General features: G+C 24.2%; 2 protein-coding genes across 3 annotated transcripts in view; one reads left to right on the forward strand and one right to left on the reverse strand.

The window, feature by feature from the left end:
- The window catches only part of LOC113555891 (nephrin-like), a 234,889-nt gene that overhangs the window by 209,408 nt on the left and 2,016 nt on the right, over window positions 1-23,465 (forward strand). The window contains exons 14-15 of the mRNA XM_026960497.1: window positions 10,864-11,009; window positions 15,165-15,373. Coding sequence (XP_026816298.1) covers window positions 10,864-11,009; window positions 15,165-15,353 — 335 coding nt within the window. The 3' untranslated portion in view covers window positions 15,354-15,373. The remainder of the gene's footprint in view (window positions 1-10,863; window positions 11,010-15,164; window positions 15,374-23,465) is intronic.
- On the reverse strand, window positions 2,151-7,990 carry LOC113555893 (phenoloxidase 1-like). Of its 2 annotated transcripts, none has more exons than XM_026960499.1 (14): window positions 7,910-7,990; window positions 6,979-7,100; window positions 6,351-6,540; window positions 5,994-6,217; window positions 5,677-5,879; window positions 5,412-5,562; window positions 5,239-5,340; window positions 4,878-5,042; window positions 4,664-4,792; window positions 4,415-4,603; window positions 4,050-4,185; window positions 2,989-3,227; window positions 2,447-2,752; window positions 2,151-2,285 (listed from the first exon to the last, which is right to left on the reverse strand). In XM_026960499.1, the coding sequence occupies exons 2-13, from the start codon at window positions 7,084-7,086 to the stop codon at window positions 2,462-2,464; spliced, it is 2,127 nt and encodes a 708-aa protein (XP_026816300.1). In that variant the 5' UTR covers window positions 7,087-7,100; window positions 7,910-7,990; the 3' UTR covers window positions 2,151-2,285; window positions 2,447-2,461. The 2 variants fall into 2 exon arrangements, with proteins under 2 accessions (XP_026816300.1, XP_026816299.1); XM_026960498.1 differs by having other exon boundaries at window positions 2,438-2,752.

The following is a 23,465-nucleotide window of genomic DNA, read 5'->3' on the forward strand; positions in this document are numbered from 1 at the left end:
GCTCAGTGCTAAACTAGATTTCTAAAAATCTATTTAAAATGGTGTTTTAATATTTTATAGATACATTTCTAGTCTATTTTATATGAAATTAATTTTAATAATAATAATAATATACCGATAATTATCATTAATTATTTCATCCACGTACAAAACGGTTTTATGGCGAAAGTCTCGTGATTCTACAACCGCACTTGTAAAATAGTGGTTCAAAGATATTTAATTAAAAACAATTTATTTTGTTTTAAATATTATTATGTATTTTTTTTTTTTTTAAATAAACAACTAAAATTGTTGCCGACTTGTTTTAAAGATTATAATTCTTTAATTGAAATAATTTTAATAATATTGATTATTATACTAAGAAACAATGGCTGGTATTAAAGAAAACAAATAATTAAAGGAGATTAAAATAAACATACATATTAATAAACATAGACCTAACCAGATATAAATATTATTATGTATTAATATTTAATAAAAATTCATCAAACTAGCCGTTCCTACTTGATCAACCGTAAATATTAAAATTACAAGAAGAATGAGCCCGACTTATAAGATTTGAGTAAACAATGAAATACTTGTAATTTATGAAGTCATAAGAAATATGTTTTATATACATTTATTAAATAAACACAATTTAAAAAAAAAATCGCAAAATTACAAATTTTTGTCTAATTCATAAAATGATAAATTATAAACTCGATTGTTGTGAACGGTAGCGACAATAAATATATATGTATGTATATTTAAATATCATTAGCGATGGTGTCCCTTTCCGTGGTAGCTAGTCCACAGAACATATTTTGTCTAATAGCCATATTTTTTTCAGTTTATTTTATTCTAATTCATTTTTCGTATTTAAACTCCAAAAGTAATAATTAATTATGATACAAACATTTGTATCTATGAACATAGATGACAATCTCGATGGTTTTATTTCGTGGCTTCTTATTATTAATTTATTTTAAAAAGTCTCTCATATGACGAGTATGATTGTAGTATACATATTTTATACCTAACAATAACTACAGTTTGGTTTTAAATTTACATTTTCAATATCTAAATATCTCTGGACTGACAATAATAACAATTTATTGTAGTTTTTGTTGATTTCCTACAATTCTGATACTTTATAATATACTATTAATCAAAGTGCATAACAAATAGTAATAGCTATACATAAAAGCTTCCTTATTTTAAAATTTTTGTTTAGATTATTTTTTATTAACAAAATGATTTTTATCTTTAAATAAATAGCACATTTCAAATATGATAATTATTACTCATGGTCTGATGGTCACAGAAACTTCATAAAACAAAGTTTTTAAAATAGAAATATTAGTATAAAACTATTTCAAATACTCACTATAAACTACTGTTGTACACACAAACGTTAAAAACTCTTATAATGTTATATTTTTTTAAATATAAGCAAGTCTTATCTTAAAATTTTAATAACTTGTGCAGTTTAACTAATAAATCGTCAAATAATTATTTGGTAAAAATAAAATATAAAAGTACAACAGTCTCAAAAAAAAATGAAGTAAATAATAGTTTTTTTAAGTTATAATAATAAAAGGTATTAATGTTTAGAAGCGATATAATTGTATTAAAACGATTATTGTATATGTAATTATGAGCACATAGAATATTAATAAGTTTTTGCAATTAGTGGTATGTAATCAGGAAATGGGACTTGGTTAAACTTAGAATTTAGAAATTAATGTACAGAAAAAAATCGATTCTGAATTGATTAATCAGATAATTTGATCTTTAACAACTTATCAAATAAACTGTACGAATATCTTATCAATATTTTTAAGTTTATATAAAAAGGACTTATATGCCAAACAATATGAACTCGATGTGCTTAAGGCATAACCTTTACTTAGAATAATAGTCAATCAATTTAAAAATAATATTTCTTTCATTATACTCTTACTAAACAACAATTAAATGATTTAACTAAAAAGTTTCATTAATTATTACATTTTCTAATTAGCGGAAAGGATAGAATCATAATATTATAAAAATCAATTTATATAAATAAAAATGCACAGAATTTTATGTTAATAAGTATATTTTATGTTTTTATTATGCCATTTATAATCAATATTTTTCTATAATAATATATTTTAAATTATATAATATAAAGCAAAAATTATTTTATTTTATAATTTTTCATAAAGCAATATAATTTTAAAATGTGATAAATATATAAATAATAATATTAACTTAAATTATTGAATAAACTTGAATCATATTTTCCCAATGTAATTCTTGACCTGTATAAATATTAAAAAAAATGTTGTCATCATACTTAAAATATTAACAATTTAAATCAATCAAATTCGTATTATTTATTTTTAAAAATTCTTTTGTCTTGGATGAGAATATGTTAATTTATTCATACATTAATATAGTAAGTTAAGCTTACAAATATTACGTTTTCCGAATGTCACTAGTTCCAATTGGCACCAGATGCCGGTTTTGATGGTTGAGTTTTTGGAGGTTGAGCCTGTTGACTTCCTACTCTGTTTTGTAATGGTGCCACCGTGCGATTCGCGAAACGTATACGCACATCCTGTACAGCCATGTTCGGCGTCAAAAACTGTTGAAGAGTGACCACTCCGTCTCTAGGTGTGCGATCAAACGGATAGCCCATTGATCTAGCATCTGGATAACGCGAGTTGCGGATACCACAATAGCTGGAAGCATTGTCACATGTTTGACTGTCTTGGGCGCTCTCCACCTGTTTCGGTTGATAATTAATATTCGTTAATTCATTAATATACATATCTGACGTTTGAATTAACCACCTAGTAAATTATTATCGAGACTATGTTAAAATAATTTAAAAAAAACAATATTTCTTGTTTTAGACATTTGTCAACGATTGATGCTCGTTTTTTCAACGATTGGTGATTGATATACAATAGACATAATGTTTTTATATTTCATAAGATTTAAACATTTGTTTTTTATTACCTGATCGTTAGCGCCATTAGATACCATGACAAACAATTGACACTGGTATCCTTCAAATGACCCTTTGGGTATTAACATGTTTTGTGGCCACCCACAACCACAGAAATTAAAAGCTGCTGATGCTTCTGTATTGCCCGCGGATGGTCTGTTTCTATCTAAGTTTCGATAAGTTACTTCATGTGGAATAGTCACTGATGATTCAATAGATCGTCGAGTAATATCATTTTTTCCTCTCTTAACTGTATAAATAAAATTATGCATAGTGTTATATAATACTATATAATGTTAATAATGAGAAACTAAAATTGAACAGTTACAATTTTCGATTTGAAAAAAAATTAATAGTTATAGGTATACAATAAAAACTATTGATTTATCTACGAACCTACCAATAATTATTATTTTAAAAATAATAATTATTAATTACCAATTTCAGAGGGTGTTTTTGTTTATACATTAATATAGCATTAGTATTACAACATTACAAATTATATTATTGAAAAACTAACTCGGAATACAATAAAAGAAAAAATATTGTCATAACTTTTTTAACAGTAAATCCAGTGGCGAAGCGTCATAGGAGACAATGAGACAACGTCTACCCACTAAAAAATTAGAACACAAGACAAATAATTTTATTTTATAAAATATTTACAAATTGTAACGTCATTTGTATTATAAAATATTATATATTACTATGGATTTACTATATTTGCTATGAGACACGTCTCGCTATTCGGATTTCCTCAATTATCGACATCGCCATCGCGTTGTCTCGCCATCGTCCCCTGTAAATCGCTATTACTGTTAGCCGATAGGTACCTAAGTGTTTCTTAATATTGTTGTTTTTATATTATAGTTTGTCCTCATGGCTGATGATTTAATTTATGTCATTTTGAACGATGGAATTATTAATTACTCATACGAAAAAAAATATATTATTCAATAGGTAAAATAAAAAGGGAGGAATTCAAGCGTATTAGTGTTATTTTATTCAACGTCTCCCCAACTAAAAACTTAAGCTTCGCCACTGAGTAAATCTTAATAAAAAAAATACTCACGTGTTACGCTAAATTTATCAAGCTCCACAAAAAGTTTTCTCTGTTCCCTAAATAAAAATGGTAAACCTCGTTCATCAAATCTAGGAGCGATAAAGATGCGAACTGTTCCAACTCGCTGGTTTCCATTATTTTCAACCTTATAAAAATTTAACATATTTTAATCATATTATTTTATAATGAATCAATAACTAGTTAAAATTCTTTTTTTCTATCTAAATTGTTAAACTAAACTAAGAAAATCAATTGTACTATTCGTGTGGCTCTACTTAATTTTACATTTAATTTCTACACTATAATTTTCATTTAAAAACATTAAGGTAGGTATATTATTATGTTGTCCAATAAAATAAACAAAATCTGCTTACGGCAATTTTGTAATTGAATGGTGCGTGTTGTAAATGAGTAAACCGAGCAAATACAGAACCACGTGGCAAAAAGTCCAAACCCCTAGACAAGTCAACATCACTTTGTTGCCAGAATGTCGAAAACTCATTGCGTGGTATTCCAGTGGCCGATACTTCTATGCTTTGTACTCTTACGTTTTCGAAACCCAACTAAAAATATAACGATTTATTTAAACAAACAATTATTTAAAAAAAATACTACTGTCGTACGCTTTGAGTACTGTAACTTGGTATAGTAGCTTTAAATTCTTGGAATATATCGTCAATATATGCATGCCAACGGTAAAATACAGGATCACGCATGGCAGTGGCAGAGTCGCCCATTACACCGTAGTTTTCCTTAAAATACATGAAGCCGATTGTTACATATCAATATATATATATTACATATAATATAAATAGAAAGAAAAAAATATATTTTTACCAAAAATCTGTTATCAGGATCGTGGATAAATGAGATTGCGTTGTGACCATTGTTGTGAAGAGATCCGTACAAATTTGGATTTAGACTTAATATACTAGCTTCAATGAGATTTCCCAAAATGTTAATTCCGTCAGCTTCAGTTAAACGAACTTGTTGACCAGCCGTCTAAATAAATAAAATAACAATATTCGGTTTATGGTTAATTTTTTATTACCACCTAAACAGCTCAATCACAGAACCTATTATACTAAGTATACAGATTTGATTTTAATAACTGTCCATAATTATTTACCATACGGTATATTACTATAAACGATAATAAATAATCAGCTTATAAGAGTGCACATAGCATTATACATACATTAATAATAAATCCAGAATGTATAGCGTTGAATATACGGTCTCTCCAGCGTTCAAGATCTTCGATGTCAAACGATATCTGTTCTACTTCTCTGTTAATATTCTGTACAATACAACACAAATGTAAACAATTATGAAAATAATGCGAATGGAATTAAAATGTTTAATCGTTACAGAAAATCTGGCGTTGACTGGTCTCGGTGGCCATACACGGTTGGCCAAAATGTTGTCTAATTTCGGGAAATAACCCTCCGTGATCGGGTCACGCCAATTTGTCAAACGAACCACTCTATTCATATCGTTGCTCAGTCGTTCCATATTGTACCTATACGAGTTAATATACCATTTAAACACATTGGTAATTAGTGACAATTTGCGCAATTTCACGCATCACATCATATAGCGATAAAATAAAATGGATAATATTAAAGTAATTCACCTGGCTATAATCTGTTGGTGCATGTAATAAAATAGTTCACCGCGTCTGTCTTTATTTACAATACTCATAGGTCCATCGAATGGATAAACCAAATGCCAATGCCAATGGTGCAGATTAATACCGATGTCTTCGCGGAAGTAGCTGATTCTGTGCTCGAAGTCCAAATCGTTGGCAGAATAATCGTGGGGTATTTCAATTGGGGTCTAACACATTAATAATATTTGTTTAAATGTACAGAAATTGCATAAGTATATTATTATCTTAGTTGTTAATGTAAACAGCAATTCGGTGAACTGAAAATTTATAGATTTACTCACCCTCGAACCTGTTTGAACCACTGCCGATTCTTCTCTGGCACGGCTAAAAACTGTCGAATCCATGTATAAACTTGGAAACATTTCTGCGTGCGATGGCAGCTCCAAATTACGGGTGTCGGGTCTATGTGTCACGACTACAGATAATGCATAAATAAACATGTACGGATTCATTCTATCGCGACAGTACACGGCTAATGACAGTAATTCTTCGAAAGATTTGGTATCTGTAAAATGTAATATGTATATATATATATATATATATTGTTAACCGTATTATACATGTAAAATATTCAAAACCGATTAGTTTAGTAGTTACTTAAATATCGAAAGTACTGACAAAAATTATAATATACTAACCCATAAAAATTTCAATCAATTTTGAAGCCATTTTAGAGTGAAACGGAATAAAAAGAGAAAATGACGCATCCCTGGGAAGTTGTAGTGGAAATGACAGGTCGGGGATACGGTCCAACTTAGTAATTGAGATAGTTTTTCCACCAGAAAAACGATTTTGAATGTCAGATGCCAATGGCTTGTATCGATCAGTCTAAACACATAAAAAAAATATGTAATTAACTGTTTGACAAATTATTATTAGAAACATAATTTTCACTATTAAATTATATTATTACTAGGGCCTGAAACTTTATAACCTAAAAATCTTTAAAAAAAAATGCACCAAAATACTAAAAATTATTTTATAATGATTTAACATTTTTAAAAATTTACGTTTTATAAAATTCATTCATTATCATAAATCGTAATTATTATCAATTAAATTTTAACACAAGCGTGCGGTGTGCACAGGGCCTAAAATAGTATCTGCCTACAGTTTATTAAATAATCGTAAATCGCGACAACAAACGATAAAATGTATTACTCGTAGACAATCTACAAAAAAATATTATATCTAATCATTGCTTTATTATTTTTTTTAAATTTATGGGTCGGATTGAAATCTGTATAAAATACTAGTTCAACTCACCAAATATTCTGCTGGTACATCAAATGATACATTTTCATCGCCTTTACCGATGAATATGGGTTCACTGGGACGATCGAACAAGTACAAAATGTTGCTTTTGTCTGTCATGATTATTTGCTTTTCTATACACACATAAATTAGATCAATGGTTTTTAAAAAATACAAATATACATAAATTTTTAATAACCAATCTAAACGAGTAAAGCAATCTTTTTGAATATATTCATCACTCCTCACTCAAAAATCTATTGGATTTAAAACCTTGTGAAATAACAACAGAAAATTAAATTTGTGTTTCATATATATTTTTATATGTTTTATAAACATTTAGATAAATATAAAAATATTTTTTTTTTAATAAATAGAAAATGAATAGAAAAAAAATATACAAAGTACGTACAAGAAATATAATTTGTAACCTAATATTACTTTATAATCTTAACAGAAATAAGTGCAGTAATAATATTACGTAGTATATAAAATACACATGTGATGAGTGATAGATATATTGTAATTTATATTGTAATTATCTTAAAATGTTTATTTACAAATAATTTAATGAAACTTATATAATAAATGAAAGTAATTTTTAAATTTTTTTTAATTTGTCCAATTGCGTAGTTTTATTGAAATAATAAAAATTGTCAATTAGTATTTGACACTTCATACTTGAATAATTAATTTCTCAAAAAATATTTAAAAATGTCTACATACTATTTTGATTTATTTTATATTTTAAACTGAATATTTGTTTTTTTTAATAATAAATAAAAAAATAAAAAATAAATTATAATTCAAGTATTATATTATATTAATTAAATATTATAGTTATTTTAATGTTTTTGCTTTTCAAATAATATACATAGTATGATTTAAAAATAAAAACTAGCAAGTTAATTTTAATAACTAGTTAAAAATAATATTTACTTACATGATTGTCTCTGTAAAACTTCAACGATAATTATTATTGAACAAAGTATGTTGTTCGACTGATGCAATGCTTAATTTGTTTCTCTTTTATATTCTCTATAAAATACCACAACAAAAAGTTATAACGTATTTATGATGGGAATTTAATTATAAAATTTGATTATAAAAGGCCCTACCGCAACAGTTCCGTATTGATTAGATATATTCAGGGTTTTGGTTACGCCATTCCTACTCCGGGTATATACTATAATATTTTCATGGGAATTTTTAAAAACATAGCAGGAAGTTAAAATGGATTAATAAGATAAACTCCAAATCATATTGGTTAGTATAGTGATACAAAGTTTTTCCAAAAAAACAGTAACAGTTCGTTACAATTATTTTAAACAATAATTCCCGAACAACTGCTAAAAAAGTAAATGCACATAATCGTGTGCATTAAATCAAATAACTAATATTCCGCTAAGAAAATAATCCTGAAAATTATTTTCCAGTATTTGCTATTTTTCATAGTAAATTGTATAAATGTATGTAGTATGTATTATTTTTCAAATAAATAAATGCTAATATTATTTTTATACTAACTCAATCCACTACAAATCAAATAATAATAATTATTATTGACATTTAAAGTTCTAGACACGTATTATAAAACTATTAAAAATATCAGCTGTATATCATGAATATTTAATATCGAAGATATTATAAATGTATTATTTATTTTATCTATACTAAAATTATTAATCTTATATAAGATATACACTATTTACACCTAAAAATCTATCAATTAATTTTAATGAAATTTTTTTTTTTTGATTTCGTCATTAAATTTTAAATTATTATAAAATGGTTTATGTAATATGGTTAATCACGTGTTGAATTTTAGATCATAACAATAATAATTTTAGATATTATAACAATATAATATTCAATTTCAGAGCTGGAGATCATTTTTTAAACATTTCAATTTCTATATTAATAGATATTCTAAAAAATTAATTAATAAGCACTATATAATATTATTCAGTAAACATTCTAATATTTATATTTCATATTATATTATTCAGTCAAGATTCAAATATTTACATTAATGTAAATGTAGTTATGTATTTTAAACAACGCATTAAATGCATTTATATTTTATATCTTAAAAAACACTTAGTGTATTACTATAGTGTTATCTATATATTACGAGTTTTATAATATCATCTTTAAAAAAATACACCGCTGTGACACCGGCAAATTGAAAAATAAAACCACATAAACCGCTCGTATTAAAATCACCTGAATATTTTATTATACTTTTGAAATTTTTAAAATCGATCATCATTAACAAAAACTCAAACTGTTTTTGAAATCCGTATTAAGTAAGATTTAATATCGAGTACTTACCAACGTGATCCGTGTACTTTTTAATTGCAAAATTGTTGTTGACATTTGGTATTACATTCGTTCGCATTAATTGATATTTCTGCAGTCGATTATTATTTTTTATTGATTTAAATATTATTCAAAAGCTACTAGTTAATCTAAATCAACTTCATAATATAGTGCACCGTTTACAATACAATTGTAATAGTAGTTATATCAATAAAACAAATAATACAACAATTTGGTTTTTCGTATAATTAATAATATGTACCTATTGATATTGAGTAGAACAAAGAATTAATTTGTTTATCAAAATGCCTAGTATTGTAATAAAATTATTTTTACTCCTGCTAATATCATATAGGTACCAACAATTCATAAATATTTTAAAACAGATTATATAGAACACAATATTGAGCTGTAGTTTTTAATGTAAATTAAAAAGTTCTGTATTTTCAAAAATATGAAACTCTAACTTTATATTTTAACATTATAATTAATTTCATATATAATAAATAATTATTATAACAGTTTTATAAATTGTTTCGAAATGAATAGACTTATTGTAATTTCAATTATATGAGTATAAAAGTATTTTTTTTCGAATAAAACTTTATTTTTAAAGATTTAAACAACTACTACTGAGAAAAAACCGGATGAGTATAATTTAAATATTTATATTGTATATTGTGTAATAATTTATTTAACTAATTTAACTGCTTATTATAATTTATTATTAGTAGGTATTGTGAAAAAAAAACCATTTTAAGTCAGAGATCGAATGTTATGAAATGGTAATTAAAATAAAATATAAAAATAAAATTTTAAATACGCAATAGTACAAATTTAATATACAAAAAACGTTGTTCAATATTTAAAAAAAAAACAGCTTATTAATCCCTCGGTTACATAATATTATATTATCTAAATATTATTGTTTTATTAAAAATAACTTCATAAATACGGTTGAAAACTGGTTTAGTGATTTAGTAAAAATAGTTATACGTGGTTGAGGTGTATAACAAAAATATGGTACTATTCAAAAGTTTCATTATGTTGAGTGTTAGTATTTAACATAAATATTTAAAACAATAAAATGCCTACGTTAAATAATTAAGTATAATTTACAAATATACACATAGGTAATATAAGAAAAAGATTAATTTTTTTCTAAAACTAAAAAATATACATTTTTAATTTTTAACTCGTCATTGTATAGAATAAAGTTCCGGCCATAGTTTCTGCTAGATATCGACAACATAATAATAGAAAATTATACTACCCCTATAAGGCTTTCACTTCAAAACTCTAATTATAATACTTTCGTCGATTGTGTACACAGAATGTCCAATTGTGTGAAAAAGGGTTAATAATTTATTTATTATTTTAAATAACGCTTAAACAATAACTCTAATGGTTATTATCATACTGGTGTACATATAAATATTTTAAAAACTACAAATAATTTAAAAATAAAAATGTTTGTTTCATAAGTTTGTTATTAATGATATTACTAACATATTTAAAATGTTTATAATTATTAGCTATATTAATGATTAATATTCACATTGTTGTTGTTTTTAGACGATGAAAGAGGAATGCAAACAGGATCAAAAGTCAAAATCAAAATTCATGAAAATTTGAAAAATGGACAATACAAAGAAATTAATTCAGAATCGTCGTATTCTGTACTAACTATACAAAATATTAATACTTCACGAGCATCGCAGGTTAATATTATTTTTAATAGATTATATTTCAAGATATAAAATATAAAAATATGGTATAAACGACCTATATAAATATATATTATCACACATTTTAAATTTCAATGTGTCAAAATATAGTTTTAAGAATTTATTAAAACAGGTATTTTATTATGTTTACTTGTAATTTATTTTTTATTATAAATACGGTAGATTTTAAGTTTGGTATGTTGAATTAATCACATATTATTATTTAATATTGATTATAATAACATTGTTATATTAAATTAGGTATAAGTAAATATTCAATATCAGAATACTGTAGAATGGTGAAAATAGGTACTCATTTTAAAAATCTCATAATGTATAGAAAATGATAATTTACGCACTGATTTAACGTTTTAAATATAAGTTTTTACAAGTGATATTTTTTTAAAAACCAAGTCAACAAAATAAGTAAAAACCGTTTGAGGAAAAATCATTACTTTAGGTTTAAATAATTGAAACAGCAATAAATCAAATGTTTAACTTCAAATACTTGTAAAAAGATTTCTAATAACCATACCATAGTATAGTACCTAAGTAATACTTCAGTCTATTAGTACAACTTATAAGAGACATTGTACTACATTTTCGAAACATAGGTATTGAAGTAATAAATGTATAAACTTTTAACAACAAAATTATTTTAAAATGTCGCGATTTAAACGAACTTTGTCAATATTTGATTCCAAAAGTCCAACCAAGTCTCAAATACCCATTTTGAAATTTAAAACATTTTTATCGCAATAAAAATTGTCATTAGCTACACATAAAAAAAAAAACTTATCTACTGTGCAATCACTACGCTCGGAATTTAATGTACATTTCTTCATCATGTTACAATTGTAAAAATATCGAATATACATAGCCACTTCATTAATGAAAGAAATACAATTGTATAAGCTTTAGAATTAATTATTTGTCAAAGTCACAAGAATTGATATATTATTTTCAATCTCAATACCTATATATATATATATATTAAAAGGTTTCAATCTTAGTTAATCTATAGTGAAATACAAGATTTATCATAAATTTAATTATATAATGGCTAGAATATTAATATAAGTTATGATGATTCAAAATATCCAAAATGCATAAATACGATATTTTTTTTTTTTACAAGTATTTGATGTTCAAATTGATAAGATATTTTCAAATGTAAAAAACCATTTTAACTATTTTATTGATCAATACCCATTAAGCTACAGTTTAATTTCGTTGAATTTATTTTTTCGCTGACACTTTTTTTTAAGTATTAATAATAATTAATATTACGTTTATAAGAAATTATATTATTGAATTATACAAAATAATTTTCATTCAATAAAATTCAATAGCATATTGTATACCTTACGTAATTATCTATTTAAAAAAAAATAAAATAAAATAAAAACATAATTTACAAGTCCATTAGATTATTACATTATAATGTATAATAAACCTGATTAATTCAAATTGTTATAAACAATTAATTAGCAGTGTTAAATGAGTAAGTACTTATACTATTGTCAATATTGACAATGTCTGTATTTTATATTATACAAATAATATATAATAAATAATAATTATAATACAAATAACAATAATATGAATTATTGTCACTATAAATACAAGTAATTACATTAATTTATTCTATGATATAGATAATATTGATAGTTACAGGTACATCACAATATTATGTCATATCAATGTTGTACACACATCAATTATCGGTTACTGAATAATAATAATATAAAAATAATAATTAACCTATCTGGTAACTCAATTTTGTTAATTCTATAAGTAATATAATATTCATAATATTATTCGTTGTTTTTAATTGAGTAGGTAACTAATATTGTCTAAATAAACTACCTATTCTATTTGTGGATAATCACTTGTTACTTTCTGACTACAAATTCTCTGTTCAAGCTTAATATATTTACTAAAAATTATTTTTACTTATTGTTCTAAACTGGACGAGAACTATGGCTTTAATTACAAAACTTATCCAAATGTACTATAAATAAATTATAAATAAAAAATTGACTCAATTTTACTATAAATTGGCAATGTTATGACGTCACGAATTTTCAATAAATTTTATTTTTTCTAAAATAATAATGATTAAAAGTATTAAATAAGGTACATTTGTGCGTATGTAATTTTTGCTAAATATAAATATAATTCTACTTTAAATAAAAATCAGTTGGAAAATTTTCAACAAATACATATATAAGGACTATAGACAAAAGAAAATTGATAGAAAAATCTTAGTTCCGTCTTTAAGTTACAACTTAACAAGTATAAAAAAAAGGCAAGTAAGCTAGATATCATAAGTTTTATTTCATTTCAAATATTTATTTTACACAATTTATTTGTTTTAAGCACATAAATCACGAATATTATATTGAAAAAATGAATGATTATAATAATACTGATTTTTATATATTTTATTATTAACCGAAATTTCACTTATTCAATATACATAAAGTATATTGTATTTTTATTTATTTTAAAGTGGCACAAATTACAATTTTTGTGGGTACAAGATGACGTAGATTATACAATACATTTTATTTAGTTTTATGCGGTGCAAATTACATAATATATTTATATAAATATATTGTTGTTTTTTGGCGCAAATTACGTGCACCTATTAAATAATTACTAATCGGCGTTATAAGAATAAATTTGCTGTGATAAAATGGGATGCAACTATTTATTATAACTGAAAAAATTTTTAAAACTAATTTTAAGCTATTTATAACGTTTTACATACTTAGGTATTAACTTATACATTTATAATAATAATATAATATATATATAATAATAATTAATAACATATGTTTTATTATATGCGATGACTTTTTTTTTAATTAATTAATCCAACTTAACGTAATACTTATAGAAAAATTAATTACCTATATTAATATAAATATATTAGAAAATATTATTAGATGTAAAAGCTGGCTCACCATCTTTGCTGACATTTATTACAGTTATGTACTATTACTAATGACTAATGAGTTCGAAGATACGCTCAAAATCTACTTTTCAACTAAACTAGTTACCTATTTTTTAATTTTTTTGCAGTCTAATAATAACGCTATTTTTATCATTTTAACTGAATAATAATTAATTATACAAATATTTATATATACATATATATTATATATAGAAATGTATATCTAACATATTATTAACAACTGTACTTTTAAAAGAGATAAATTATTAAGTGTTATTATCATTTCTTAAAAACATATTTATCAATTTTGTTGAATAATTTATAATGTGAGTTTTCTTAAATCTCCTTCATTAATTTATAAAAAAAAAGTTTGACTTTTTAATACTGTATTTTATCAACATAAAAGTTACAAAAAAATACACTTTTCATAATAATTTTTAGTTATAAATAGGTATTTAGATATTTATAATTTTTAAATATCGTCAAATCGTAATATAACTACGAGACATTTATTCTAAAATATAGAATCGGTACACGAGTTTACATTAGATACATGCGTTGTATTTAAGTATACGATATTGACAGACAATGACAGTATTAATTAAGTAAAATTAATGATGTAATTTAATTAAACTTCATATTGATATGGTACCTACCTAATTTATTTTAATGCACATTCTAACTATCAAGGTTCATCCATTAAATTACTACTAAAATAAGGACATAAAAACGAAACATATACTAACTCAATGTCATAGCATATTAACTTATAATATGATATAATATTAAGCTAGTTGAACAAATCAAATTCGATCAAATATTAGAATATAAACTAGAAATAAAACAGTCCTTGAGTTTTTTATAGTCCTTTATTCGTTGCATTATTGTACAAGTAATGACTAATACCTTCATAATAATATGTGGGTACTAAATTTAATAAACAAATAATTAGCATAGTATACATTTCATTTTTTCTATAAACTGATAAGTTCTCGCATTATAATTTATTCATTAATTATTGATAGAAAAATATTAGTTTATTATGGGACATTTAGAGCAATATACATCGTAATAGCAGTATAAGACATTGAAATAAATTATAAGTATAATATACGGTTATTCGCCGATTATAATTTTTATTTTTGATTAACAAAAACAAAATTCGATACAACAATTTCTTTTTTCAGTTGGAAGGTCGTTTGAATGATAAAAACAATGTCCGGTTATTCACACCGACACCGCGAACGCAGAACAGCAATCAGCAAAAGATATGTGAATCGTTCGTACACTATCCAAACCGCAAGTCCAACCCGATGCAGGATATGGTTTACACCAGTACGGCCAAACCATACGCTGAAGTAGAAAGCATTGTATAGATTAACATAGTTCATTTTAGGTAATTATCAATGATTTATTTTTTTTTCATTTATTATTGTGTAACTAAAAATTACAATACACTAAAAGGTTATTATTTAATAAAACTTCAATTGGGTTTTACTTTCTCAAATTTACAGTAAAACATAAAATGATAACTATACTTTAAGTGCTATGGCCTATAAAGCTTATAAATATCATATACTGTAAACATACTGTTACATTTCATACTTCATAAATAATAAATAATACAAAATCAGTAATATTTAACAAAAGTGAAGTACATATAATATACAATAGAACTAGTGAAGTGGATATAAAATAAATCTAATTTTAGATTTCGGCAAATGTATTGATTCAACAATGATGTATGTGTTTTTTTATAGTAAAAAATAATGCCCATCGGCTTCAAGATTTGTTTCTGGTAGCAAATTGGATATAGTTGCTAGTTTAGGAGATCAACAGTTCAAAATTTCACAGTATTTTTTTTTTAACAAACGTGGAAAACCAAAAAAATGTCAAGAAAAATTGAAATGTTTACACCCCATTAATGTTGTAAAAAATCTTATTTTTTATTATAATTCAAAATTAAATAACTTTAGATACCATTTTTTTACCAAAAATATATACTGTAGGTATATTATATGATATTTATACTATTTTATTTTTATAAATATTTGAACTTAAAATTTTTGACGAAATTGGATATTTACACGTATAATATTGATTTATCCTCAAATGATTTTCGGTATTTTGTCGTGATAATCGAAAACTATCAATTATAGCACCTTGAAATATAACACACTATTACTTATATCATTATTACTTTGGAAATGTCGGTATAGATTTCATAGTAATTTTTGAACTTGTTGTTTATTATTTCGTAAAAAATATTGATAATTAAATTATACGAGGTGTGTAATTCTTAATAAATTCTAGGTTCAAATTAGCTTCTATATAGTTAGTACCCCATTAGTTCTATGTAGTTATTGTTGATATAAGTTACTTAGGTTTTATATTATTGATGTCGAAATACATTTCTACAAGGATCTTTTGAAGCAGTGGCATAGCGTATATGCTGTGCTACACTTCAACAATTGGAAAATTATTTTTTTTTTCATTGTTACATTACATAGTGTTTTGCGATAAAATATATTTAATATTATGGATTATCTTTATAGTTCGTGGAGATTGATCAATCCGAAACACTACGGTCACGCTACGCGATAACTATATAATACAACTATAACTGTATACTAAAACTATATACTTTTGTATGCTCCACCGCGCCATGGTAATATCGTATAACGATATTTTATTGTATTTATTATGTGTACAGTATGCATGTTGGCAATTCCATACGTACAATGCCAATAATTTATATATTTTGTTATGGATGATATCGATAACAAAGCATAAAACGCTCTTAGACCGTCGCGGTCGTATACCCTTCGTCCCTTCGCGTGTATGCATGATCAGTATTGCATACAACATCAATTTGCACGTTATACTTCCGCATATTTTATGTTTATAAGTTTATAATTATAACATTTATTATTGTCATTTATACGGACGTAATAGTATTATTTATTTATTGAAATATTTTGTTTTTAAATTAGCATTTTTTTTATTTTTTTAACAATTAACAATCAATAATGAATACAGTCTGTGGGTGTGCAATTGAAAAACTATTTTTAAAAACTTTCGGTTCATTGAATTTTGATAAAAAAAAAAAAAAAAAAGTATAATTGAGATAAGTGGAGACATGCTAATAATTATTAAAGTTAAATTTGTGTAAATTTTAAATTTAATTTTTGAAAATTGAAAGGGGGTGGGAGGATTAGGTTGAAACTCACGCTACGTCACTGTTATAAAGACCTATGTATATTTCTAATGGTTACTACAGCTAGAAGATGGTTACAATGGGTTTATGAAAATATGTCATGCGTGTTTGAAAAGTACCTACATCTTTTTGGCTATATAGTGTATACTTTGTGATGAGGTAATTTTGTGGCAGACAGTTAGTTCCGCACAACAAACTATCAATTTGTCTTGATCTAAAACAACCCATGACATTTTTGATATCAACGTTTTGTATAGTTTTAAATATTTTAGTGTTAGGATTGGTAGAATTATAAGTATATAAATATGCAATCCATTTTAGTTTTTGATTATGTTAAAGAGTTATAGTGAATTATTATTTCCTATATATGGTACACATATATATACAAACCCTGAAATTCTTCACACCGGAAAATATATAAACACATTATAAATATCAAATTTTAACCATGCTCTTACAGTTCTGTATAAATAAGTAAATACAAATAATAGTTTTTATATTATAAATGTACATATATTATTAGGTAAGTCGTTATATTAAAGATTATTATTATAGATATTTGTACACTAAAATAAAATATAAACTCACTTAATATGTCAATTATATTAGCAAGAATTATATACTACCTATACGTTTTTATGAATACATTTATGATTTTAAAATTTGTAAAATGTAGAGTTTACTGATTCAACCTATCTGATGATAATTTATTTGTATGCTAGTTACACTTACATACAATTTTTTATATACAAATTTGTAAACGTGTTATGTTCACATTATATTAATGACTAAAATATAACATAATATTTTCTACGTTAAAAATAATTTTAATTATTTCCATAGTTATGAACGTAATATTATCTTTTTTATTTTACCTATAAATATTAGAATACACGAATGCGTCCAAAACAATGTAACGTTAATAATTATACTGTCTAAAATATAGAATATACTTGCATTACTTGCATTATACTTATGACACAGACACATAGTTCTCACGACACGACTGTAATGTAGTTAAAAAAAAATTATCAAAAAGGTGTATATTGTATACGCATCAAATCCTGCAAACACAAAAAGTTTGTGTCTTGGGATAAATTAATGTTTATCATTTGATTAGACCTCTTCGAAGTAAAACTCTGGTCCATATACACATTCTATGGCTCTGGTGAACTCCTTTATAACTACATTTTGTATTGAATCAATGTATTCAAACAATTTTTAATTTGTGGGCAAGTTAAGCTATGACGAAAAGGAGAAGATACGAGTTCCTGAAGGCTATACATTGTAGAGAATAGTTTAGTTTAGAATTTAGATACCATCTTGAAAGTTTATTTAATGGATAAAGCATCAATATTTGTTCTAAAATATTACTAATGTAATAATAATCATATATGTTTATTATGCACTACTATTCTCTAAAATATCAAAACATTCCAATAACTATATTAATTAGTAATTATTACTATACTTCTTGTCCTATGAAATTTGTGAAGAAAATTTGTCATCATTTAAAACAAAATATACTGCAAGTACTCAGTTGTTTTAAAATAAGTATTAATTTATTTTTGAGTAATAAAAAATAAAAATATTAAAAAAATGTTTAAACTAAACAAATATACTTTAAAAAAATAAGTTATGATTTATAAAATAATTTATTTGAAAAATAAATAAATTGACATAGAAAAAAACAAATATTATGATGTTTTTCTCTAATTAATATGTTTAGCTTTAAGTTTATTTAATAATTAATGCTAAATAACTAGCTATATTAATTTTTATCAAAGAAAATAATTGTTTTTAGTAGGCACTTCGAACTATTATAATGTCTGGCTATAATTAAACCAAGAAATGAATATAATATTTTATTTTACGCACATGGGTTATACAAAATACAACGTATAATCTTAAAAGTATTATATTTTATTATATGTATATATTGTATAATATACAATAGTATATACGTGTTAGAATAATTAAATTAAGTAAGCTACTTGTTAGTACACATATTACTACAAAATACAAATATATTGTAAGATAATTTGAAAATATTTTAACTTTTTTTTTATCATAATATTTTTATTAGAAAAAAAAATTTTTATTTATGTTTTAATATCGTAATACAATATTAATTATTAGCTATATAAAATCGATATTCAAATAAGCTATACAGGTGTTTCAAAACAATAATAAATATAATGGAAATGATAAAAAAATTAACTTAAAAACTATATTCAATTCAATTTTAATTTATAATCATTTGACTAATTTCAACAAAATTATTTTTTAATATATATAATATATTTACATTGATTCAAGGATCAAATCACCTACTGCAATAGTAATAGTAAATGGCAAATTTTCATACACTATTCAATAACTAATTTTTTTTTAACATTAAAATTCACCATAGTATACAAATTGTAATGACGGATACGAGATAAAAAGAAAAAAAGGATAAATTTAAAAGTTTCTATAAGTTCACAATAAAGATATTATTTAATATTAATTTCACTTACCGTGTAAATGTGTAACATAGCTCTGAGTGCCACTTACAAAAAATAACAAATATGACATTTAAGATGAATTATAAACTATATTATGTTTTTTTCGTCACACCTGCATATATTTTTTATGAATGACAAAGCTATGAATATTATGTACCTAAATTAATGTATATTACCTACTATGATGTATGTACCTACTAAAAGCATTAAATAACAAAGAAAATGAAAGTAATTCTGTGAAATAAATAGTTGGCATCGGTATTTGTAAATTCTGACAATTATCTTAAGTGTTCTACACACAATTTTTTTCACTTATCCACATCAGTTATAAACGCTTAGTATATTATTTTATCCCAATGTATAGTGTTATTAAAGTGTAATTTGTTTTCCACTGCTGTATTACTAAATCAAATATTATAGTATTTTATATGAACCATTTTTTAGCAAACAATCAGTCTTAACAATATATTGTGACTATAATATATAATATAAATAGTATATTTCATTTGATCCTATATTTTTTCTACTTACATTAAACAAATGTTTTCTGTTAATTGTTTGCAATTGTATTTAATATAATAAAACGAAACTCTTTAAGGCTTAATATGGTATATTTGATACTTTCAAATAATCTGTAAATTCTTACTACCTACCTATATAAAAAAATTATATGATATCTAAACTATCAATTAAAACTTACCTTTTGCTAATTATCACAAGTCTGTTGTATAACTGTATACTTATATTTCTATATAATTGTATTAGATAGGTTATGACTTCATGTATTTACTATGGTATAAAACAATAATAACTAAAATCTTAAAAATTTTATATCAAATCGTATTTCTCTAGATTATATAAAAAATGTAGTAAAAATAATAACCACTCCCCCAACCTTTTAATGTATTATTTTTTTTATCTTTATTATAATAAATACAATATACAATAGACGCCGTTTTGAAAAATGTAATGGGTTCCCTAGGTGTCACAAACTTTAACCCTATCCTGAAAAAAAGGCTGATTTATAGTATAACGGTCTACCCAAAAATCGATGTTCTACTGAAATAACAAGCATACATGGTTATATGTATATAAAATTATGTTTTCTAATAAAAAAAAAGTAATAAACATAAGAAATTGAGACGTGACATTTCAGTATCTACTATTTTCGTTTTACACTTTTTTCAGAAATTATAATTTCCTATTCGAAATTAAAAAAAACTTGTGGAAACAATCAAAAAAAGTTAATTAAAAAAAAAATTATAAAAATACATTGATTCAAATTATTACGAAGTTAACTATGAAAACTTCAATGTTATTCTAAAAATTTACTATTTAAATTACTGAATAGCATCAAAAACTCCATTTCCAACTAATAGTATTTTATAATATGAATAAATGGAATTGATTCATTTAGAATTTTATATTATTTCAATAATTTATAAAAATATTATTTTAACTAAATAACCACGTACATGCATCTATAAATAGCACATGCAAGTTAGTTTTCTTATATACACTCAAATTAAAATTTAAAAACCTTCTATTTGAGAAGTTTAAAAAATTTAGAAAATGCATTTATAAATAAATTACTATAGCTTATGTGGGTTATTTTTATTGTATTTAAACATGCACATATCGAAATACTTTAGCATTTAAAGTCAAATACAATATTTTCACTGCAATACAATTTAGACGGGATTTTTTTATTATACTATTTATTTTAAAATAAAAATTGAAAATGTAGCTAGATGTATTTATCTACAATTATTTTTTCTTATCAAAGAATATTTTAATCCATTATAAGATTTAAATAATCTTAGACAAAATATCAACATTGATTCTATAAATATTCTAAAAAAAATAAATAATATGTTTCTACCTAAGATTTAATAAAAATATTATTATTTTTTTTATTGATCAAAAAGTAAACAATTTTTCATTTTAACACTTAATGTAAATTATGTAAAATTTTACCTGTATTAAATTATGACATTTTAATTACTTACCACCTATGTTTAATACAATTATAGGCATATAGAAATACCTAAAGATATGATATTACAAAAAAATGAATTTTAATTATTTTTATGCATTTCAATATAGTAAGCATTTTATTTGTGTAAATTTAATATTATCAAAGAACACGATATAAATTATAATAGAATATAAAAAAAATGAACAGGGATTTCATGATCTTATACTTTGGTAAACAATGCATTCCGTCGTGGATTTTGTCTTTTACTTATAAATTACAATAGTTAATAACTACAAACTATATGTAATTGAACATATAACTATAATAGTTAAACAAATATCCCCTTTCACGTCATAATATTATATCTTATTAATTCTTCCAATTTCTATCACTTGATTTCATTTTAATATTTCATTTTAAACGGGGTACTTAAAGTACAACAAATTCTGGCTAGTAAACCTACAACTGACAATACATTCTAATCGATCATAAATAGAATAGTCTAATGACCTCATCACTTTACGAAAAAAAACACGATATTATTCGTATAACATATTATATACGTAAATCAATCCAAGTCAGATATTATGGACCTGTAATCGGTAACATTTATCAGTGAACATGCGATCGATGATAACAACGATAACCCGGTTTCGTATTAAATACGAACGATCTCAATATTATTAGCCGGAAGGCGCGCATGGGTGAGAAACCGTACATGTATGATGTTTGCAACAAGCAATCAATCATTCAAAGATGCAATTTGATGCGAGGCACCGAGAAATGCATACAAAAGAAAAACCGTTCCTGCGAGATGTTTGTGACCGGATGTTCACCATTAACTGTCAACTTATTTAACATCGAATGCCGCACACGGTAAAAAAAAAAACCGGTCTTGGCTCGATGTTTGCGACAAGTGGTTAAATAGATAATATATTTATAAGGAATAGATAATGATAATATAAAAATACAAAAGTTACCCAAGGGCGGCCATCGATACTAATCATACCTAATCCACTACTAATGAAAACGATCACAACCCTGAAAAGCGGAAAAAATGGAAATACTAAAATAAAATTATGTGTGGGTAAACTAAAGAATGAAAAAGTAGGGAGATAATTTAAAAAGTACCTAAGTAAATAAAATATTACAAGAAACAAAGAGCTAAAGGAATAGAGGTAAAATCCATAAATAATAGGAAACATTGAGAAATACGATGACAAAAGCAGTAGAAAAGAATCTCAAATATACGTACGAAAGAAATGCTACTGTTATGTTTTTTATATAAATACTTTTTTTTTTTTAAACACTGGTGATAAGCCATAATATAAGATTATAGCGGAATCGTAACTACACATAAAAACAATTTTAAACAATATAAAATACACACAACCGTCAAACTTGTGCATATACATACGGAAAATTACGAATCACAATAACCGCTTTATTATGCATAAGTACTTATACGTAGGAGTATAAGACGTGGGTAATACCTTTGTTTCCATATTACACGTAGTTCACAATTCGCGTGAACGTAATACCTACGTTTTCGAGCAATCGACATAATAATACTAATATAATATAAGTTACCTTACATCTTTATGTGCAGTAATATTTGATTTGGTACTATATACATTTTAATATTTATTTCATTTGACAAATCATTAGAAAACATCGAAAAAGGCGTAATAATTCGATAGGTACAAAACCACATAAGGCCGTTATAATAATCACAAACATGAGTTATTTTTTAATAATATATATAAATAGAGTATTTAATAGTTAA

This window comes from Rhopalosiphum maidis, chromosome 3 (assembly GCF_003676215.2).
Source record: "Rhopalosiphum maidis isolate BTI-1 chromosome 3, ASM367621v3, whole genome shotgun sequence".
NCBI lineage: Eukaryota > Metazoa > Arthropoda > Insecta > Hemiptera > Aphididae > Rhopalosiphum > Rhopalosiphum maidis.

Coding starts and splice junctions, on each gene's coding strand:
- LOC113555893 (XM_026960499.1), bottom strand. CDS start 7,086: ATGACAGACAAAAGCAACATTTTGTACTTGTTCGATCGTCCCAGTGAA. Junction 5,563..5,676: donor CACCAACAGATTATAGCCAG/GTGAATTACTTT, acceptor TAACTCGTATAG/GTACAATATGGAACGACTGA. Junction 4,793..4,877: donor ATCCTGATAACAGATTTTTG/GTAAAAATATAT, acceptor ATGTATTTTAAG/GAAAACTACGGTGTAATGGG.